At 42.2% G+C, this 20096-nt stretch overlaps 1 protein-coding gene across 5 annotated transcripts in view; it reads left to right on the top strand.

Annotated features, from left to right (window-relative positions):
• Nucleotides 1-20096, top strand: part of SERGEF (secretion regulating guanine nucleotide exchange factor) — a 107104-nt gene that overhangs the window by 52839 nt on the left and 34169 nt on the right. For all 5 annotated transcript variants that reach the window (XM_079966710.1, XM_079966712.1, XM_079966711.1 and 2 more), the window contains exon 10: nt 10847-10883. In XM_079966710.1, coding sequence (XP_079822836.1) covers nt 10847-10883 — 37 coding nt within the window. The remainder of the gene's footprint in view (nt 1-10846; nt 10884-20096) is intronic.

The following is a 20096-nucleotide window of genomic DNA, read 5'->3' as shown; positions in this document are numbered from 1 at the left end:
ACTCTGGTCAAAAGAGGGGGAGTTAGAGCTGTTTTTGGATTCTGTTTATAGCGAATGGAGTACTCAGAGCTTTATTTTATAGAAAGTGGTATTGAACTTGAAGTACAAATGGAAGCAGACAGCACAGAGCAACTCAGAAGCAGATCAGAATTTTTATTTTAACCTCCACCTCCCAAGAGAATATGGAATATCATAAGTAGGACTGAAGGCAAGGCTAAAGACCTGGCTTTGAGATGAATGTCCTTATATAAAGGTGATGGCCTGGGACACTATATCTAATTAAATGATAAGGACTAAGTGTAATGATGGGCCATTGGTAGCTACAGACTGAGACCTGCATGAAAGAATTAATTCCAGATGTTGAAGAACTGACAAGTAAAAAGTCAGAGCAGAGCACTGCATACCAGGAGCTGTTTCCATGGCAGAGTCAAAGACAGCAACCAAACACAAGTTTTTTTAAGATATGAAGCTACGGTGTAATAATACAATGCAAATTAATTAATAATCAATAGTACTATAAGAAATTATGCACAGAAATTTGTAATAATAATAATAATAATAATAATAAACATTTTGAAGTGGTTTACCTTGATACATGGTCCAGTTTGTGGTATCTATGTTTTTGCCATCCAACTTGTATATGTTGCTAATTCAGCCTTCTTGATTGTACTGGAGGATGGCAGTCTTGCACAGAGTTCTTTAATACATTTGACTTTGCATTTCTTCTGTGAACAGAGGCTTTCTATTTCCTGTGTGTTCAAGTTGCAGAATGTACTTCTGCTGGTTTCCCTCTGAGCTTTGGATTTTAGATGTGTTTTTCTTGACCATATCTATCAGATGAATACTTTCTTAAAGCATGGCTCTGAAATAGTCTGGACCAAGGTGCTGATTCAGGTTCAGGATCATGACTGGAAGTCTTGTCGTCTCAACATTGTCCTGGAACAACTACCAGAGCTTTTTAGCCCTGCCTAGGTAGTGAAGATTAAAGTCTCATCCCTTGAGTGTTGCATCTGGCAAGTTAATAGACCAGTACTTTGTTCTGCAGCCATTGGCTTCTTCCAAGCAACCTGGTTTCAAGCTGCGTGCACAACTTTGAGGGGGTTCCTTGGGTATTTTCTCTGAAGAGTTTATGGTCCAGTCATAAGAGTCTAGCAGCTTAGGTGCCTCCTCAGGTTCAAGTGAGGAGATGGAGACAGGAGATCCACATGGAAAAGTTTGGTGGGTGAATCTGTCTCTGCATTTGAGGACTTTTCATCTGGGTCCAGGACAAAAAATGTATGGAGTACATCAATAGATCTTAGGACTGCATGGTTTCAGTGCACAGTGTGGCCACAATCTTGTGTTGTAGTTGTTCACTGGGGGATTTCTTCTGCAGAGTATCTATTTATGAGAAGCTGAATTTGTTCTCTGCCCTGAGTATCAAATAGAACAGCAACTCTGAATACAGGTTACAGTTTCACTTCATGAAAACTGTGAACAAACTCCTGAGTACATTCCTTTCGCCACAGTGTGGTACTTGACAGCATCAGGTTGATTCCTTAAGGGTCTGTTTCTTTCTCATCTGGGATGCAGAAAACCCAGCAAACAAATGTGCTTTGGGATTCTGGAAACAACTATCAGTGGCTGTAATGTTTCTGGAAGATTGTCATTATTCTCACATCCCTGGAAAATTAATGAAGCATCTTTGCCAGCACTTGAGATAGCTTCATCACAGCTGGTTGCAGCCTGCATGTTCATAGGCTCTTTGTGCTGAAAAAGCAGCTTGAGCAATTTAATTGTCTGTGGGAACAGCGCATACAGTTTGTCGATAGGTTCTTTAACAATCTTTGCTAGTATCCTGTCTCTGGTTCCAAATACATCACCTCTGGCACGATCCAGTTTGTGGCACTTTGAATTGAATTGATTTGCTGCTGCCATCCTGTTTGCAAAATGAAATAGCTGTGGACTCTTTCTAACATATGTAATATTGAATTACATGTTCCAGGCTTCCCTTGATGGCCTTATTACTAAAACAATAAGCTAAGACACTCTTAGTAGTTCATTTTTAAAATTTTCTTCATTCAGTTTTATTATAAATTCCTTCCTTCCTTCCTTCCAGCACAGGGCAATGAAATAGGTTGAATTGGGGACTAGGCTCAAATTCACCATATAAACTTTATGGCTAGGTGGCGATTTGAACCTTGAACACTGCAGTTCTAGTGGGATCCTCTGACCACTGAACCAGTTTGAAAAATGCCAGTATCTTCTAGGAATGACAGGAGAGCACAGTAGCCTCTTCACCTACCACAGAATGTGCTAGATAACAAGCACAGTCCACTCTGTGATTTTTCTTTCTACTTTTCCTGGAGAAGTATGAGAACTCCCCTCTGCTTGCCAGTCATTACTGATGCTTTTTCTTACACAAAGCCACAGTTCTTGAAACGAGGTCTTGAAACCAGAAATGCATTTTTGTTCAGTTTCTGCAGTATGGGAGTCCATAAATGGTCTCCAGGAGAGTTCACACATCTATGGCTCATTATTAAGGTGTGGTTCTGAAATGGCTTAATGGAACAGCATAGTATATGGCGAAGAGGAAATGTGGCATGTGCGTAAAAGGAGTATGATATACACATCATTTGGACAAGAAGATATATAATTTGCTAAATATTGATGTATAATCTGATTCCATAGGTTCTATCCATTTGCTCCATGGAACTTCTCTTCTCTCTCCTCTCCCTTCCTCACCCCCCACAAAAAGCTGCTCCTGGGAGTTGGGGGAAACCCAGAACTGTTTTAGGGATGTGTGGGGATAGGAGAGCAAGGGGTAATTCTATTGCACAGCCGAGGTCCTTGTACTAACGGAACTGCTTTTCTGGATACCATGTGATTATTTAAATAGTATATTTTGTTTACCTTATAGATATTTTCCAATTCCCCAATTTCCCGGTAAACTGAATAAATTATATTAGCTTTTGTAACCACTTGCAAACCTTTTCAGTATCCCACTGTCCTGAAATACCCTATTAGTTTATGAATCTTGAAATATACTTAATATCATTAAAAATATGTTCTTGGCAATGTGCATTTGATCTGTTGCTAGCTTGCAGGTGACTTGGGTTTTTGACGAGTTGCCTTCTGCTTATCAAGACTGATGTGATCCAGAAAGTTTTAAATCTTTGATTCTTTAAAACTGACAGTTTTTCTAATTAAACTCTCACTACTTTTTCTTTATCTGTGGAATTATGCATACAAAATGTAGCTGAGATATGTCAAACAGTGCAAATCAATGGTACAATACATTAATCAAATGCATGAGGGAGCAGCAGGAGAAAATGATTATGCAGTGTTACATAAGCGTTGATTTTTACTGATTTGCAAGTCTCTGTTACTACTTATCATTCCCTTTTGACTTCTAAACCCAGAGAGAATATAATATTTTTCTGGGCTGTCTGGTTATGTTGCCAAAAAAAAAAAAAGAACTGGCAGTGGGATTTTAAGATACCTGTGACTAAATGTAAATTGGAAACTTTGATAAAAGGTTCCAGCCTTTAGATAATATATCATTAGATAATCTTTTAATTTCTCTTTTCTCTTATTGGTACTATAGCCATGTATTAAAAGAAGAGTGGTCATTCATCTTTACGTTTGTAATACATTCTGATCTACTCATCAGACTGCGATTTATTTATTTTTTAAGCTATGCACTAGAGAAGAATAGAATGGACAGGACTGCTGTCTCTTGCACATTGTGATTTAGTGTAACAAAATTATTAAGGAATATCTTCATTGCATATAGATGCCCAGGGGCATTACATATATCTTTAGGGCATGCTATTCATTTTGTGAAACTGTTCCATTCCTCCCTCTAAAAGTCAGTTTGCAAAAGGTTTACCCATCTGTTTCTCCAGGCAGTAAAATCTTCAGTAGAGGCTCTACCAAGCTGTGGTGGGTGGTAACAGAGGAAAATACCTTCTTAGGTGTTTAAATACCAACACTGTGATTACCAAATGCTCTCCCCAGAATCACGCCTGCTTTGAGAATATTATTTTTAGTATGCTGTTTTTATTTGGTTGGCCCGTCTTAATGCATTTTGATTTTGTTGTGCGTCATGCTAGGGATTTCTTTGAAGGGTGGTGCAAATACGCCGGCGAATAAATAAATATACCTTAGTCCATACATTACCTGGGATGGCATAGTTACCACTGCTGTGTGCCCAGATTCCACTCTAGTAGCATTTAGCTAGTTGAACCATGTTGTAAAACAATACTTTGTGGGTTGTATCTAATGCGCTGTGAGTGGCATTCTGCTCATACAATGGGACTTCATCACCCTCTCCCTGCTTGTCTCCAAAATATGTTAGAGAGGGTCCTAGAACCCTCTGGAGCAGATCTTGAGGGTGTGCGGGGCTCAGGGGAAGAGAGGGAAGTTCTGTTATATGACTGGAATGGCAGGGGTGGATGAAACCTTATATTACTTAATGTAAAGTTAGTGGGTTTTTTTTTTAAAGAAGTGGTATACAAATCTTGTTAGATAAACAAATGATGGGATTGCTAGGATCTCACATATTACCAGTGCCAGCGCTGGTGGGGACGCAGGCATATGGGGTGGTGCATGATCCCATATGGTTTCATCATCTGTTTGCTTATTGCTAATGAAGCCTGTAGGATTCAGCCCCAGAGAAGTGGGATTAGCACTCTGGTAACTTTCAAACTGTGGGACGCAGGTGGCGCTGTGGGTTAAAGCCTCAGCGCCTAGGGCTTGCCGATCGAAAGGTCGGCGGTTCGAATCCCTGCGGCGGGGTGCGCTCCCGCTGCTCGGTCCCAGCGCCTGCCAACCTAGCAGTTCGAAAGCACCTCCGGGTGCAATTAGATAAATAGGGACCGCTTACCAGCGGGAAGGTAAACGGCGTTTCCGTGTGCGGCTCTGGCTCGCCAGAGCAGCGATGTCACGCTGGCCACGTGACCCGGAAGTGTCTCCGGACAGCGCTGGCCCCTGGCCTCTTAAGTGAGATGGGCGCACAACCCCAGAGTCTGTCAAGACTGGCCCGTACGGGCAGGGGTACCTTTACCTTTACCTTTAACTTTCAAACTGTACATGTGTTCTCTTGATACTGAAATGGTCATACTCTCCATTCCAATGACTTCCGTTCCTTTGGCTCCTGAATTTGGTGCTGACTTTTACTGAGGGAGACAAACACAATGCACTTATTTCTATTAGATCCACAAAACATATATGGTACTACTAGATAATGTCCGGGCAGGACTGCAGGGTGGTAGTGTATTTTAATGAGGAACAAGAGGAGTGTCAGATTTCTTCCTCTTGCCCTGACAGATTATAACAAAGGAAACATCATTAGCTGCTGTTTGTAAAGTGCTTTGGTGAGGTTGTGGTGAAAGAGCCACAATAAAGGTGGAAATATTTCATCTTTGAAATATGAATTTATGTTTATTATGTGATTTAGAGTTACTGAGATGCCCCTAAGTATTCTTTGAAGGAAAATAAAATGTAAATTAAAAAATAAATGGTGGTGTCCAATGAAGTAGTTCCATTAGTGTCAATGAATTTGGGGTGTGCAACAGAACGTCTCCTCCCTCATCTCTCTCCTTGCACCCCTGCACATCCCTTTAATTTGTTAACGGGGGCCCCAATCACCCAGAGCAGATTTGGGAAGGGCACAGAGGGTGTGCAGGGAGAAGAGAAGGAGGGTAAGTCCATTTGCACAATCAGAAAATACTTGCACCAACACAACTAGTTTGTCAGAACTCAAAGAGTTCTGCACCACCAAATATTCCAGGGGATTTATAAATTGTGGATCCTTTCTGAACTCCTGGTAACTATAATTAAATGTGGCACTAATGTGCAGAAATTTGTGCCTTAGATAACAAAATTGTGTACTTTGGCTGCAGCCTTTCACACATTTGCTTGGGAAGTAAACACCATTGAATGCTTTGATCTTACTTCCAGGTGACCATCCATTTGAATGAGCGGCCACTTTGGGCTTTTGCTCATAACTTGCTGGCTCTTGAGCCTCAGACGTAAATGCACACTCAAAGCACAAACTGAAACAAGCACCCAAGCTTTGATGCTGTTTAACTACATTGCATTGCTTTCCACATGGTCCACATTTGATTGCACATCCTGATCCATGTACTTGTGCAACTACTACTCCTGCATAAGCATCATTTTAAAGCACAGGTAGAACTTAATTGGTGTGGTTACCAACCGTGGGCATGATCCAAATCTCTCACAGATAACTTACAGACAGAAGTTGTGGAGGACATGAAGCTTAGTAATGAAGATGTGGCCCGGGGTAGAGGATAAGGGCTAAAATGGAGATTGTTCATATAGCAAGATACCTCATAGGAAGCTGCCTTAGACTGAGCTGAACACTACATTCTTCTAGCTCACTGTTGTCTACACTTTTACAGAGGGGTATTGGTATTAATTTGTTGCAGCAAAATCTACGAAGAATTATGTGGTGCCTTAAAAATGGTAGAAGTTTTTGTGGACTAAAGCCCTCTTCATTAGATGCACAAAGTGGCACATATATAATATTGTCTATACTGACCAGCAGTGATTCTCTGGGGTTTTAGACAGGAGTCCTCTTCTCAGCTGGAGACTGAACCTGAGATGCACCCTTTCCCCTTTGCCAGGTGGGAGTCGGATGGTAGCAGAGAGCAACTCTGTGCCCAACTGTGTGATAGTGAGGTAGAGCCCAAGACAGAGGGGAAAAACATAATTTCCTGCACTGCAAATCCTTTCCCTTTGTCCTTTGCTCCCATTAATCCACGTAAAGAAAAAACATTCACGCTTGACCACTAGCAATTCTTCCCCTTTGCTTTCTGATCTTTTAGTACACATATTATGAAAGGGGGTTGTCATAGTTATATAACTATGAGAACTAGCAACTTACATCTCCACTCCCAAGTTGAGATCTTCAAGTTCTACTCCTTATTCAAAAGATCCTGCAGCATACAGCCTGCAGGGAAACATCTAAAATTTATGATGCTAGTAATAACCCTTCTGGTACCTAAGTCCCTGAAGAGACATAAATAACTCAGGAGTTCCATTTAAAAAATTGAATTCTTATTTATTACTCTAACACTTCCCTAATGACACACATACGTCCTTTAGGTGCTTCTAAAGATAACTGGTCCATGGGGCATGTACAAAGGGGTTGAAAAGGTGGTGACAGGGCAAAAAGGGAAAGCACCTCTGTTTCTGTGGAAATGTAAAGAATCCTTTTTAAGGTTGGCCATTGCAAGTGGACAGCACAGATTCCAAAATGGTTAGGTGCCTTCTGAAGCTTTGCCAAATGCCATGGTTAAGATACGGTTTCTTGCACTGTTAGTCAAGCCTTTGCTTGAAATCAATCCTGCAGGCCAGTATGTGCAAGTGAAGACTTGCATCTGAGTAGACATGTATAGGCTTCTCCTGTTAAGGTACCTGAATTGCTGTGCAGACCAGTATGCTTTTGGACAGAAAAGGAGAAGGGACAGAAACAGAGGAGGCTATTTTTACTCCTTCTGCCCTAAGTCAGCTGCCCAGTGCTCAACTTTTTCTAGCCTTTTGCTTCAAAAGCCAACATGGGTCTTACCTTTGGCTCAGAGGATGAACGCAGTGATATTGTACCAGGCACAAGTGGTAAAAGGTACTTCTAGTTACTGAAGCTGCCTTGGCTTCTGGTGACAGAACTGTTTCCAGAAGCACCCCCAGACTATATATCTGCTCCTTCAGGGAGAGTACAGCCTCATCTAGTGCAGATGATCTCTTGAATTACCCACCCACAGAGACTCTGTTTTACCAGGATTCAAGCCACACAATTCATATGTTGTGAAAAAACAGATCTGAGTAACATCAGTGTTTGAATGGCAACTTGCCCCAAAACTCCTAACGAGCATGCCCAGCAGCTTCATATAGACATTAGCATATTTTTCGCTCTATAAGGCACACCTTTTCCCTCCTAAAAAGTAAGGGGAAATGTGTGTGAGTCTTATGGAGTGAATGCAGGCTGCGCAGCTATCCCTGAAGCCAGAAGAGCAAGAGGGATTGCTGCGCACTCTTCCTCCCTCTTGCTCTTCTGGCTTCAGGGATAGCCACGCAAAGCCTCTTGAGTGCAGCCTTCATCCCGCTGCCCTGATAAGGCTTTGTGCTCCCATCCCAGAAGCCAGAACAGTGAGAGAGATCACTGCGCAGCGCTCTCTCTCGCTGTTCTAGCTTCTGGCTTAGCCCCTCAGTCCCTTCCCTCACCTCCCAGAAAAGCCCCCAAGAGCCGCACTCCCTTTAAAGAGCGTGCGGCTCTTGCTGGCTTTTCCGGGAGGTGAGAGAAGGGACAGAGGGCAGCCCATCGGTCCCTCCCCCCACCTCCCAGAAAAGCCCCCCAAAGCTCCCTTTAAAGAGCCTCATGGAGCGTGTCTGCGGCTCTTGGGGGCTTTCCCCCAAGGAGGGAATCACTGTTGGGCTGTCCTTCTCCCTCCTTGGGGAAAAGCCTGCAAGCACTGCACACACGCTCCACGAGGCTCGTGAAAGGGAGCGCTGAGCAGAGCCTGGGATGCATACAGGCTCTGCTCAGCGCTCCCTTTTAAAGAATATTTTTTTCCCTTGCATTCCCCCTCTAATTACTAGGTGCGTCTTATGGTCAGGTGCATCTTATGGAGTGAAAAATACAGTAAATAGCATTGGAGATAAAATAGTGCCCTGCAACATGGCACCCCATAACACAACTGCCATGGGACTGAAAAGCACCCTCCCAAGTGCTAATTTCTGGACTCGGTCCTGAGGTAGTACCGGAACCACTGAAACCCCAATTCCCATTTGGGCCCTCTCCAGATGCTGCCATTAAATGTGTGTGTGTGTGTGTACGTACTTCTGTGCTTTTGAACTAGAGATGCATCTGTTCCATTTGAGATGTCAGCATTGCACTATATAAGTAGGAGATCTCATCTCCTTGTTCGATATTTATATTTATCAATAGTCTTGATTGTGGCACTTATTGCTTGATTGCTTGGGGGTAATTATTGCTTATCAATACTCTTGATTGTGGCACTCAAACTCGTTAAAAAGCCACTTTTTACAATCACAGATTGCAATTTAATTCCGCTTGTTTCTGATTAGTTCAGGTTTTCCATCTCCCTAGCTAGCAGAAGGTTGCTGGAATTCTTCTGAGCTAAGCAGCTTTATGAGCATTGCACCCCAGTGCTTGACTTTAGGAGGCTGGCTTCTGCTGTTTTTCTGACTCTGTACAGTGTTTTCCCTATTTCTGTGTAGATGCAAACCTGTGCATCTGCCCCACAGAGAGATAAATAACACTTGAATCCTGCCATGGAAGGAATTGACCAATGGTGAATGGCTTTAAAAAGGAAATTGGAGGAGTGCCTCCCTTCTGATCTAGATTGTAACACTGGCTTTAAAATTTTGTCTCCTGTCCTGATACAGATCATCCCCCTTGTGTTGTTGTTCAAGAGTTAAAGCAACAGTTTACTTAGAAGATGAGATCAAAATCAGTTGTAATTTGGATTTCTGTAGAGCCCTGGACCAAAGTACAGTTGTACCTTGGATCCCAAACACCTTGCGAGTTGAACGTTTTGGCTCCCGAATGCTGCAAACCCAGAAGTGAGTGTTCCAGTTTGCGAATGTTCTTTGGAACCGGAACATCCGACACGGCTTCCGTGGCTTCCGCAGCTTCCAGTTGGCTGCAGGAACTTATTGCAGCCGATCGGAAGCAGCACCTTGGTTTCCGAATGCTTTGGAAGTCGAACGGACTTCCGGAACAGATTCTGTTTGACTTCCGAGGTACCACTTTATTCAATAAGCAATTTACTTGTATCAGCTTGGGTGAGAGGTTGTCCCTCTAGCAAGTCCTAATACATGTCCCTAGTGGCCCTCCTTTGTACAGAATACATTGGTGGTTTTTCTGGGCTTGAATATGAAGGGAATGTTTGCAACCTGCTCTTTTTCTTAATTAGTAATGATAGGCTCATCATTTGCAGAAGTTGGAATTTTGTTTCACGACTTGGATCTTGTAGAGGTGGGACCTTTTCATGAGAGGGAAATGGGAGGTTCCCTTTACCTGCTCTGATGTTGTATGGGTATGTTATTTTAATGTTGTCCTTATCTGGAGTGATCAAAGTGAGAGGGGAGAAATAAAGTGGAATGGTCTCATTTCAAATCAGGTCAGACTCAGTCATATCTTACTATATAATTAGTGGGTTACACTTTTGTTTTCCCCTGGTGAGCTCTCTGACCTTTGAAGGAGCAGAATTTTTATTACTAATAAAATGAATGGCAGCTATAATGGTCTTTGGGGGAGAAGAGTAGTGCCATATTGCTTCTAAGAAACAAGATATACAATCTGGCAGGTTGCCGTCCCACCCCATCCCTGTGTTGCAGATCACATGTAATTATTCCTCAGGAACATCTGTACCTCTGGCCAGCTCAAAAATTAAATGGGCCTTTGTACTAAAAATGCATTCCAAAAGCACAAAATTATTTTTGGGTGGTTTTTTTTTAAAGCGTTTGCCTTGCATTGAGAAGATCACTATAATTATTATGAAGTATAATAACAAAAATAATTAAAACATACTTTTAAAATACACCACTTCCTTCCAGTTTCACTTGGAATACATCCAAAAGTCGGACTTTGAATCTTGCTGAATTGCCTTTGGAAACTGTTTGTCTCTGTTAAAACCTAAATGATGCATATCAAACGACGGAAGCAATCTGTTATTCTCAAAATATAATGACACAGATTTTCTTTTCATCACCATTTTATTTGGATTTAGAATCGGACAGTGCAGATTACACTGATAGCAATAAACTTTGTTGCCTAGCTCATCTCTTTACCATTATGTTCCCATTTCTTTTGCAGATTGCATGTGGCTCGGAGCACAATCTAGCAATAGTTGGTAAGTAGCTTCCATTATCAAATGCTTTGAACAATTCATTTCCAGTTAGAGCAGAACCAAGAATGTATCATGTGTGTCAAACTTACCATTTACGGTATACTGTGATCAATGTGGAAATAGTGGCAGAGGACAAGAGCATTGTACATAATGTACATAACCTGAAATGGGAAAAATGTGAATTGTTGGTGAAATGCTGACTCGAGTGAAGTTTACATCAAAATTCTCATTGACCTTCAGTCAAGGATTTCTTTAAAAAGAGGCTGCAAATTCTGCTGCTGCCTCTTAACTCCTCATAAACTTATCGATTGCAGATGTAACTTTCAAGAAGCTGCTTGGCAAACTGAAAATGCTAGGGGCGGGAGAAATTTGAAGTGGGAGGGGATTTAGAGGCAAAGTCGTTTTTTTAAAAAAAGTGTAAGCAGTTTCAAGACTTCCATTTGGTTGTTTTTTCTATTAATGCTTTGAAAGTTTGGAAAATTACAAACAAGATGAATTATGTTAACTGCATGGATCTCAAATACGAAAGTTAGCATTATTATTTCTTTCATGGCATATTTTTGTGCAACCCTCAATACTGAACGAGTTGGCTGCTCCTCATCTATTCTATGCCACAGTCATGTGGAACCTCCGGCCCCTGGGGCTAATTAGGCCTGGCAGGGCTCCTAATTTGGTCTGCCAGGCCATTTCCCCCAAACCATGCCCAGCTGCCCAGCACCTGACATCAAAAATCAGGCAAATATCTTTTATTTTGACAGGGGAACATTCACTGTCAAGCAGATAATAAGAAATCTAACTTTATGAACTAATTTGCATTTTAGTATAAGGAGGAAAATTCTACGCATTTACAAATTTTTTTTGGCCTACAGCCAAAAATGTGACTTGTTATCTTCAAAAAATAAATTAAAAAAATGCCTTCTCATTCTCTGCAGCTCCTGGCCTTGTGTAGCTTTCCTCTGCCCTCTTTCAGTTTTCCTGATCTTGCTTTTCCTCAATTGCTCTCATTCCTCTGCATCACTTCCCATTGTTGAATCGTCATTTGCTAAGCTGCTCCAACCAGTTTCCCTTGCCTTGCTGTTTTCATAAGCCCGCCACTCCTACTTCCTAAGCCAATACTCCTTTTGCCTCCTAGTCCCTTTTTCATGCACTGCCTCTCCCTAAGAACAGAGCAGTTCAACAAATGGAAGACCAAAGCCCTTCTTCCTGCCTTGGCTCTCTGATGTCAGGGCAGTTCAGCCAATCATTGCCAAAGGCATTACAAATATCAGCTCCTACTAAACTCCTACTGCACCACAATACAGATCATATATCATAGGTTTAGGAATGTAGTGCATTATTTCTTTGTACTATGCAAAATCTTAAGTCATGCAATGGGTGAACATCTTCCAGTTACTAGAATCTAGTACACAGCCAGCTTGACCAGGTGGCTAGAATAGTAGGCTTAGGACCTGGAAGACGTAGAATCATAGAATAGTGGAGTCTTCTAGTCCAACCCCCTGCGACGCAGGAATCTCAACTAAAGCATCCATGACAGATGGGCATCCTACTTAAAAACCTCCAAGGAAAGAGAGTCCATCACTTCCTGAGGGAGTCTGTTCCACTGTCGAACAGCTCTTACTATCAGAAAGTTCTTCCTAACAGGAAACTTCATTCTTTTAACTTAAATCCATTGGTTTGGGTGCTAGCCTATGGAGCAGGAGAAAACAGGCTTGCTCCATCTTCTGTGTGACAGCCCTTTAGAAATTTGAAGATGACTAAGGCTAAACATACCCAACTCTCTCAACAATTCCTCATAAGATTTGGTTTCCATGTTAATGTGTGGCCAACTTTTCTACCTTTCTTCCATCCCTCATTCCACTGGGAAATTGCTTTTAAGAGATGAGGGGACTTTCCAGAGTGGCTTTATGATACCCCCATGAGCAGAAATGTCTTCTATTTGCACAGTGGTGCAAGCAATTTCATATGAAATATTATTACATTGTTGTTGTTAAAAACAATTATAAGAAGAGAAAATGCCACTCCAACACATCAAATCTTTGTTTTCTTTCTTTAAAGGAAGGTAAAGGAATCTTTGGCTCATTTAACCCACAAAGTCAATTTCTTCTCAATTAAGTTCTAGAGTTCTAGCTATGTTATGGTAAAAAGCATCAGCCCAAGAAACACTCCTAACAGATTATGAAAGGCATATTTCCATGGCAGAGTGAGCACCAATTGGGATGCAAGGCTGGAACTGCCTGATGGACAGACCTCTCTGCGATCCTGACAGTGTTATTTAGATGTTCGTGGCAGCCTTGTAAAGCAAGGGACGTGATCATGCGTCTGACGTGCGAACCCTGGGGACTTGGAAGACTGTCACTAGGAGATAATCATAAATTCTCTGTTTCTTTTTCATACTGCTCTAATAGTTGGGGGGATCTTTTAGCATAGCACAGAGCATTAGTGTACAGCAAGAAAGCGCAGCATGCCATTCTATTACTTTTATCTATTATACATGATAAATTCTGCTTCAACTGGGTCTGCATTGTAAGAGCTTCCTGGAAGACCAGCATGGAAGCATGTTAACAGAACCCTCTCTTTTCTCATTGCACTCCTAATCACATCCATAGGTTGTTAAAGGGCACCTAGCAGGGATTCTTCCTAACAACCATCGATTATTTATTCATTCTAGCATTTATGTGAGTTGGCCGTAGAAATTTGTCTCTAATCACTGTGTATTATTTCCTTGCTAATGTGAGTTTTTAAACAGGGGCAGGAACAGCCATTCAAGATCCAGGGTTCAGAAGTCCTTCTACAATTATACAGTGTTAACTAGGATGTAAGCTGATTGAGACAACAGTAGAGCTGTTAAAAGCTACAATGAGCACAGGCAAATGCAAACTGATCAAAAAGCAAGAGTTAATAGGTGGAATATATAAATGCCGAGTAAATTAATGGAATGCAACTAGCTGAGCACGAATCGGTACATATATAAGAGGTGTCAGGCTGATCTGATCACAGCACAATTTAGACAAATTTAGACAAATACGACAAATGTGAAATGAGCAACATTTATGCTGGCTAACTCCAAGGAGCGAAATGAAAAAAGTTTTGCAGTTAATTATCCTCTCTCTATCCCAGATACCATAGGTGCCCTCAGTTAATTGTACGCTTATTTACTTAGTATATAACAAAAAACAAGCAGGAGAAATCATTTAGCCTAGAGGTGGAGAACCTTTGGCCTTCTAGACACAGTTGGGTTTCAACTCCCATCAGCCTCAGCAAGCATAGCCATTGATCTGGTATTTTTAAACTCCTCTGTTGAGTCAGTTTTATTTTTATGGGATTCCCGGGTAAAATGCAAACATGGATCCCAACTAGGTGGCGCTGTGGGTTAAAGCCTCAGCGCCTAGGGCTTGCCGATCGAAAGGTCGGCGGTTCGAATCCCTGCGGCGGGGTGCACTCCCGCTGCTCGGTCCCAGCGCCTGCCAACCTAGCAGTTTGAAAGCACCTCCAGGTGCAAGTAGATAAATAGGGACCGCTTACCAGCGGGAAGGTAAACGGCGTTTCCGTGTGCGGCTCTGGCTCTGGCTCTGGCTCTGGCTCTGGCTCTGGCCAGAGCAGCGATGTCACACTGGCCACATGACCCGGAAGTGTCTCCGGACAGCGCTGGCCCCTGGCCTCTTAAGTGAGATGGGCGCACAACCCCAGAGTCTGTCAAGACTGGCCCGTACGGGCAGGGGTACCTTTACCTTTACCTTTTACTGCTTTGGAAATAAAATGCTGAGATGAACCGAAAACATCCCTCTCTTGAAAAAAGCCAAGGGGAAAAGACACAATAGCATAAATGCATGGTGTGTACAGGGTTGTTGCTATTTTTGTTATACCAGAGTTATTCCCCTATAGGAAACCCATCATTTTTGAAGGGCCTTTATATTGGAAGCAATCTAGATTTTCAATGGGAAGCTAACGGGAGCTAGTAGTTGAGGGAAACTCAGTAACAAGATTAGCCTTGGTGGTTTCCAGCTTCCCAAATGCCTGTAAGTCCTGCTAATACAGCAACCACCAGCAGTACAAATCTGTGCATTTCAGTGAATCATAGAATAAGCCTGGGAGCAGACCATCAGAGTAATTTAATCTGAAGTTTTATATAGGTTAAGTCAGAGACACTTATTTAATGAGTCTTTCAGGATGCTTGGAACATGCTGTCCTCTTCCCATCACATTGCTGTTTGCTGGTGTTGGAAGCTATATTACCACGGTATCTTCCGGCTACGGGAAATGGGCCTGTCCCTTAGAGGTGAGAGAGTGAAGGACACAGGTCTATCCAGTGACTCAGACCCAGAGAATGGAGTTTGCGGGAACCTAATAAGGGGTTATGACTGGCAATCTGTTCAGGGCTTTTGGGCTATTCTGTGAGTCATAAATCTTTGACTCGTTCTGTAGGTTATTGAAAGATGATAGAATAAGAACATAAGAGACTGCTCAGATCAGGTCGAAGGACAATCTAGCCCAGCATCCTGTTCTTTCGGTGGCCAGCCAGATGGCTGTGGGAAGACTGCAAGCAGGACATGAGTGCAACAACTGAATACAGAAACTGGTATTCAGAAGCATACTGCCTCCAACAGTGGAGGGTAGAAAATAGTCATCACGCTTAGGAGCCATTGATAGTTTTGTGCTATATAACTTGCTCAAAATTGCAGGGGACTATGTCTCATTTTGCATCTTACTAACTTTCATTAAGTGGCTTTCATTACAGGGCTGAGAAAGTTCTAATAGGACCCTTATAACTATGTGCCACCCTACTTAATTTTCACTATACTTAGTTGACCGCTACTTTACATATGATATGCTTATACAACCTGTGTATATTTTCATAAGTGAAATTTGGTTTTCTCTATTGCTACATATGCACATCTATGAAATCTGATGTGTACTGTGGCTTTGAAACATATACACACTTGGTAAGACAAAGAAGCAGTGTACATGGGTACACTTTTTCCTTACGTATGTTTGTGCAGGGAAATTTCACCTGTTATTGCCTTAAGATTGTTTGTGTTAAGGTGAGTCCTCCCTCCCCAATTTGGTCCTAATATTATTTGCCTGTTGTCCTGGGCATGACTTTATATAAAATGCATATTTGCTTATGTTTATGAAATACCCAGAAATATAAAATGAACTGATTTCAATGCATTCATTTTAATGAGTTGTGGTTTTTGCCTATTTCGGGCAGTTTTCCAACCATATATATTTTTTAAAAAATGTTTTGTTCTCCATTTCTGTAATGTAATTTGCCAGCTGCCAACAGAATTATCTATTATCTATTAAATGCCAATATTTAATTTTCTGATTTATTTCAGAACTCTAAAAAATCTGCTCGATTTAGCTATTTTAAACTCATTACAGAAGTACACCTTGCAAAAATGTATCAGATAGACAATCCTCTATATTACCAGCCAATAAAATTGTTACATAGTAGTTCATACCGCAGGGGGAATAGGAAACAAGAATGTGCTCCTTTGCTAAATCTCTATTTATATAACTCAATGGAAAGTACACACTTTAATTTATTCACGTTATTTAATATAGTCTAAAGATTAACATCTTTATCTTTCTGCTCTACTCATATCACCTATCCTCTCGGAATAAACTTTTTTGAGCTCATGCTCCTTCAACACTTTTCAAAATATAGTTCTTTCCACCACCCCCAGACCAAGAATATAAAACCTCTACAGTAGTAGGAGAAGGGATCCCAGGCGTGTTGAGTAAAGATATATATGTAGGTGTTGGTGTAAGCATGACATCCTGTACCAGTTTTGTTTTGTGGTAGAAAATTTTAAGGGAAGTTAAAATAGCTGCCTGTCATTATTTACCTTTTTTAAAAAATAAAAAATAAGAAATGCTTTACAGTTCTGACAATGGGCAGGCATTGACTCAGCAGAAATTCTCTGTGTCCAGTAAAATGCCCTAGCCTCCTTTCAGATGAGGGCAGGGAATATTAAGTGCCACAACTTGTGCCTTCTTTGGAGAGTCTTCTCAGTTAGCCATCACAGACCAGATACCCATAAATATATCTTTGTGGATATAAGCCGTGATAAAATAAGCCAGCAACATGCAGTTGACAAGCTTGCATTCAAAAATGTCCAGTGCCCTCTGGTTCCTCATTAGTACCACACCCTATTTGTCAGTGTTTTGACAGTGACGGGATACCATTACCAGCTAGTTATAAGAGACAGATGAGACAGATGTACCAATGTGCTTTCCCCCTGTAGCAAAATCTTGTGGTGCCTGTCATTTGTGAGTGGAATGATGGTCTTAGTGTCACTCAGACGTCAGTTCAGTTTTTCAGCTTTTGATGGAAGTTGCCGAGGAGCTGGAACATGACTGATTAAGCTTTTTGTGCGTTGGCCTATTATGTAACACTTTTCCCTAACCCACCCCCATCCTGAACCAAGTAGATTATTTGATGGAGGTTTATATAATTAGGTGTAGTGTGGAGAAGATGGATAGTTTTTTCTCCCTCTCTTATAACACTGGAGACTCATTTGCATATTTCCCTCACCTAATTACAATCATGTGATGAATCATGTGATGAAGAGGAAGAGCTGCATTCACTGGCCCTGGCCTCATTGATCTTCATGGAGAGGAAACTCTTGAGGTGGGAGCCTGCTCTATGTGTGGTGGCTCCCCATGCCATTTTAAATCCTAATTACACAATCTTCTAAGTTACATGGGGGGGGCCTACCTGCAAATGTAATCACCTGGCAGTGCATACCTGCATAGAACTCGGGCTCATCTAGTGAAGTAAGAGAAGAAATAAAAAAGTAATAAAAGTACAGTTAAGAATTAATATGAATATCTACTTCAGTTTTCATCCACAGGTAAACCGTGGATCACCTGAGTGGATCTCATGGACCCCTGGTGGTCCACAGACTTCAGTTTGGGAACTTTTCTCTAAAGCAGATGCTCACTACCTACTAACTCAGGATAACACTTCATGTATCTGACAAAGAGGACTCTAGTTGACAAAAGAATTAATCTTTAGGATACCACAACCTCCCCCCCCCAACTAACATTGCTACCCTTCTGAAAAAAACAGAAACAAAACAAAAACCTAATTGGACCCTCACATGCTGTAATTGGTCTTTCATTTTATATTCGCTGGTTTCTTCGAACATTAAGTGTTCCTTTTTGTGTCCCAATTATTATTTTATTCCAGAGGGTAACTCTGATGTTAATTAACATCACTTTGATTTTCCCATCAGAGAATTAGGTTTTTATGAGCCTCTCTGCATCCTCCTTTGGTCTCCTACTTCTGTCATTACAATTTGGCACAGAAAATTCAGCTGGATTATAATGCTCTAAAAATAAAAGTCTTTTTACAGACTGCATGTCAGGGACAGGCAGGAGTCTGAGGGGGATGTTCAGGCAGGGGAGCAACAGAAAGATCCAGGGGAAGAGGCCAGCAATTTGTGGGCTTCTGAGGCAGGTGCTGAGTTGGTGGCCGAGGGCAGTCAAGGGGGAAAGACCAGGCAGTCTGAGATGGGTGGGGTGGGGTGGAGGAGATGGGAGAAGAGTTGCAGGGAGTCTTAGAGGCAGAAGACATTGCATCAGTCCCAGAGATAGCTATGCCTCTGGAATCTCTTCTGTCCACCCCTCCACTGTCTCTAAGCCCCCCCCTTGTGTGTAAAGTGACAGAAGCAACTGGCACTGCCACTCAGGAGTTATAGGGTGCTTGCACGTACTGTGTCAGACAGAGGGGTTTAAGTAAGCTGAAAGGGGTCACGCTGTTGCCCCAACTGTCTGGGTCAGAGCACAGGGACTGGCGGATGAAGGTGGGGGGGGGGCGGTATGCCCCGGGTGCCATCTGGGGGGGGGGGTGACATCACACCCACTCTGGGAATGCTTGCCACTTGCTGTGCACCCCTGACGCGCGCCATGCCCCCACGGGTGGCGTGCCATGCCCCCAGGGATGCGTGCCAGCCATGCCCCCGGATGTACGCCACTCCTGGTGCTGGAGCAGGTAGCTTCGCCACTGAGCGCAGGACTGTAGAGGTAGATCACCTAGGCAGCTGGTTAGCAGAGGTGGTGTGTACAACTTCTGCACCTTCGGAGCTGATGTAGTCAAGTGCTTTGCCAGTAAAGAAATAAACTTCCAAATACTTGTCCTCATTGGGCTGGGTGTGCCCAGGACATTGCACCAAGTTTCTCTTAGGAAGTATTTATTTGAAAATGGAAGTGCTGTATTCTGCTCTTTGCTCTGACATTCAAAAGTCTGAAGTCAACAGAAGTCCAAAGGAGTGGAAGTATATATGGGATTGTCTAGGCTGGTATATACAAAAGAATCAGTGGCCTGTGGATAAGTAAGGCCTTTGAACCTACAGTGCGCTCCAGTTCACTGTAATCATTACTGAGTTTGTTCGGAACAACAAAGTATGATAAAAATAGAAGGAATGAAAGGGGTTACAAATGGTTACAAACCCTGGGCTGTGGTTCTGTTTTTCAAAGAAAAACAGAAAAGTACCTGGAATGCAATATAAGTGTTGGCTAGCTTGAGATAGCTCTCAAGTCTCCATGCTGCAGTGGAAAAGCAACTGCCACAGTCCCTGCTAGTCTTACCTGGAGGAAAGCTTCTTCCAGATATGGCAATCTGTCAAACCCAGCAGGACAACTCATCTGTCACGTCATCTCAAGGGAAATTTAATTGCTTACATTGCCACAACTCCCCAAGTATCTTGATCCAAGTGGTAAAAGATCGCGTTTCAGTGACCTATACATTTATTTTGTAAATGCCAGAAGTGACTGCACTGTTGCTCAACACAGTGGGGTAAAATATTCAATGCTACTCCATTCAGTATTAAGGCTGGAATTCTAATTCCTGGCCAGCCGTGGCAGAACTTGATGGAATGATACCAACTGCTCTCAGGTGGGAGCAGTTTTCATTGTGTGATGGCAGCAGGGTCTGCACAGGATCCATACACAGAGCCTTGCTCTGCATACAGAGTCGTGCTCTGTTTTGGGGTTTTCTGCTGGCTGTTGATGGTGGTAGCTTCCACCCAGGGCCGGATTTAGGTTTGATGAGGCCCTAAGCTACTGAAGGTAATGAGGCCCTTTATATGTACAGCTGTCCTTTGTCAACAACATATTGTTGCTGTTTTTTGTGTTGAATATATGCTATATGGTAATTTATGGGCCTATAGGTATCTAAAGCCATTTGCACATAACAAAAAACTAGCATTAT

Source organism: Podarcis cretensis (assembly GCF_951804945.1).
Source record: "Podarcis cretensis genome assembly, chromosome: 1".
Lineage (NCBI taxonomy): Eukaryota > Metazoa > Chordata > Lepidosauria > Squamata > Lacertidae > Podarcis > Podarcis cretensis.
The sequence above is the reverse complement of the archived record's forward strand: the minus strand, read 5'-3'. Positions and strand labels throughout refer to the sequence as shown.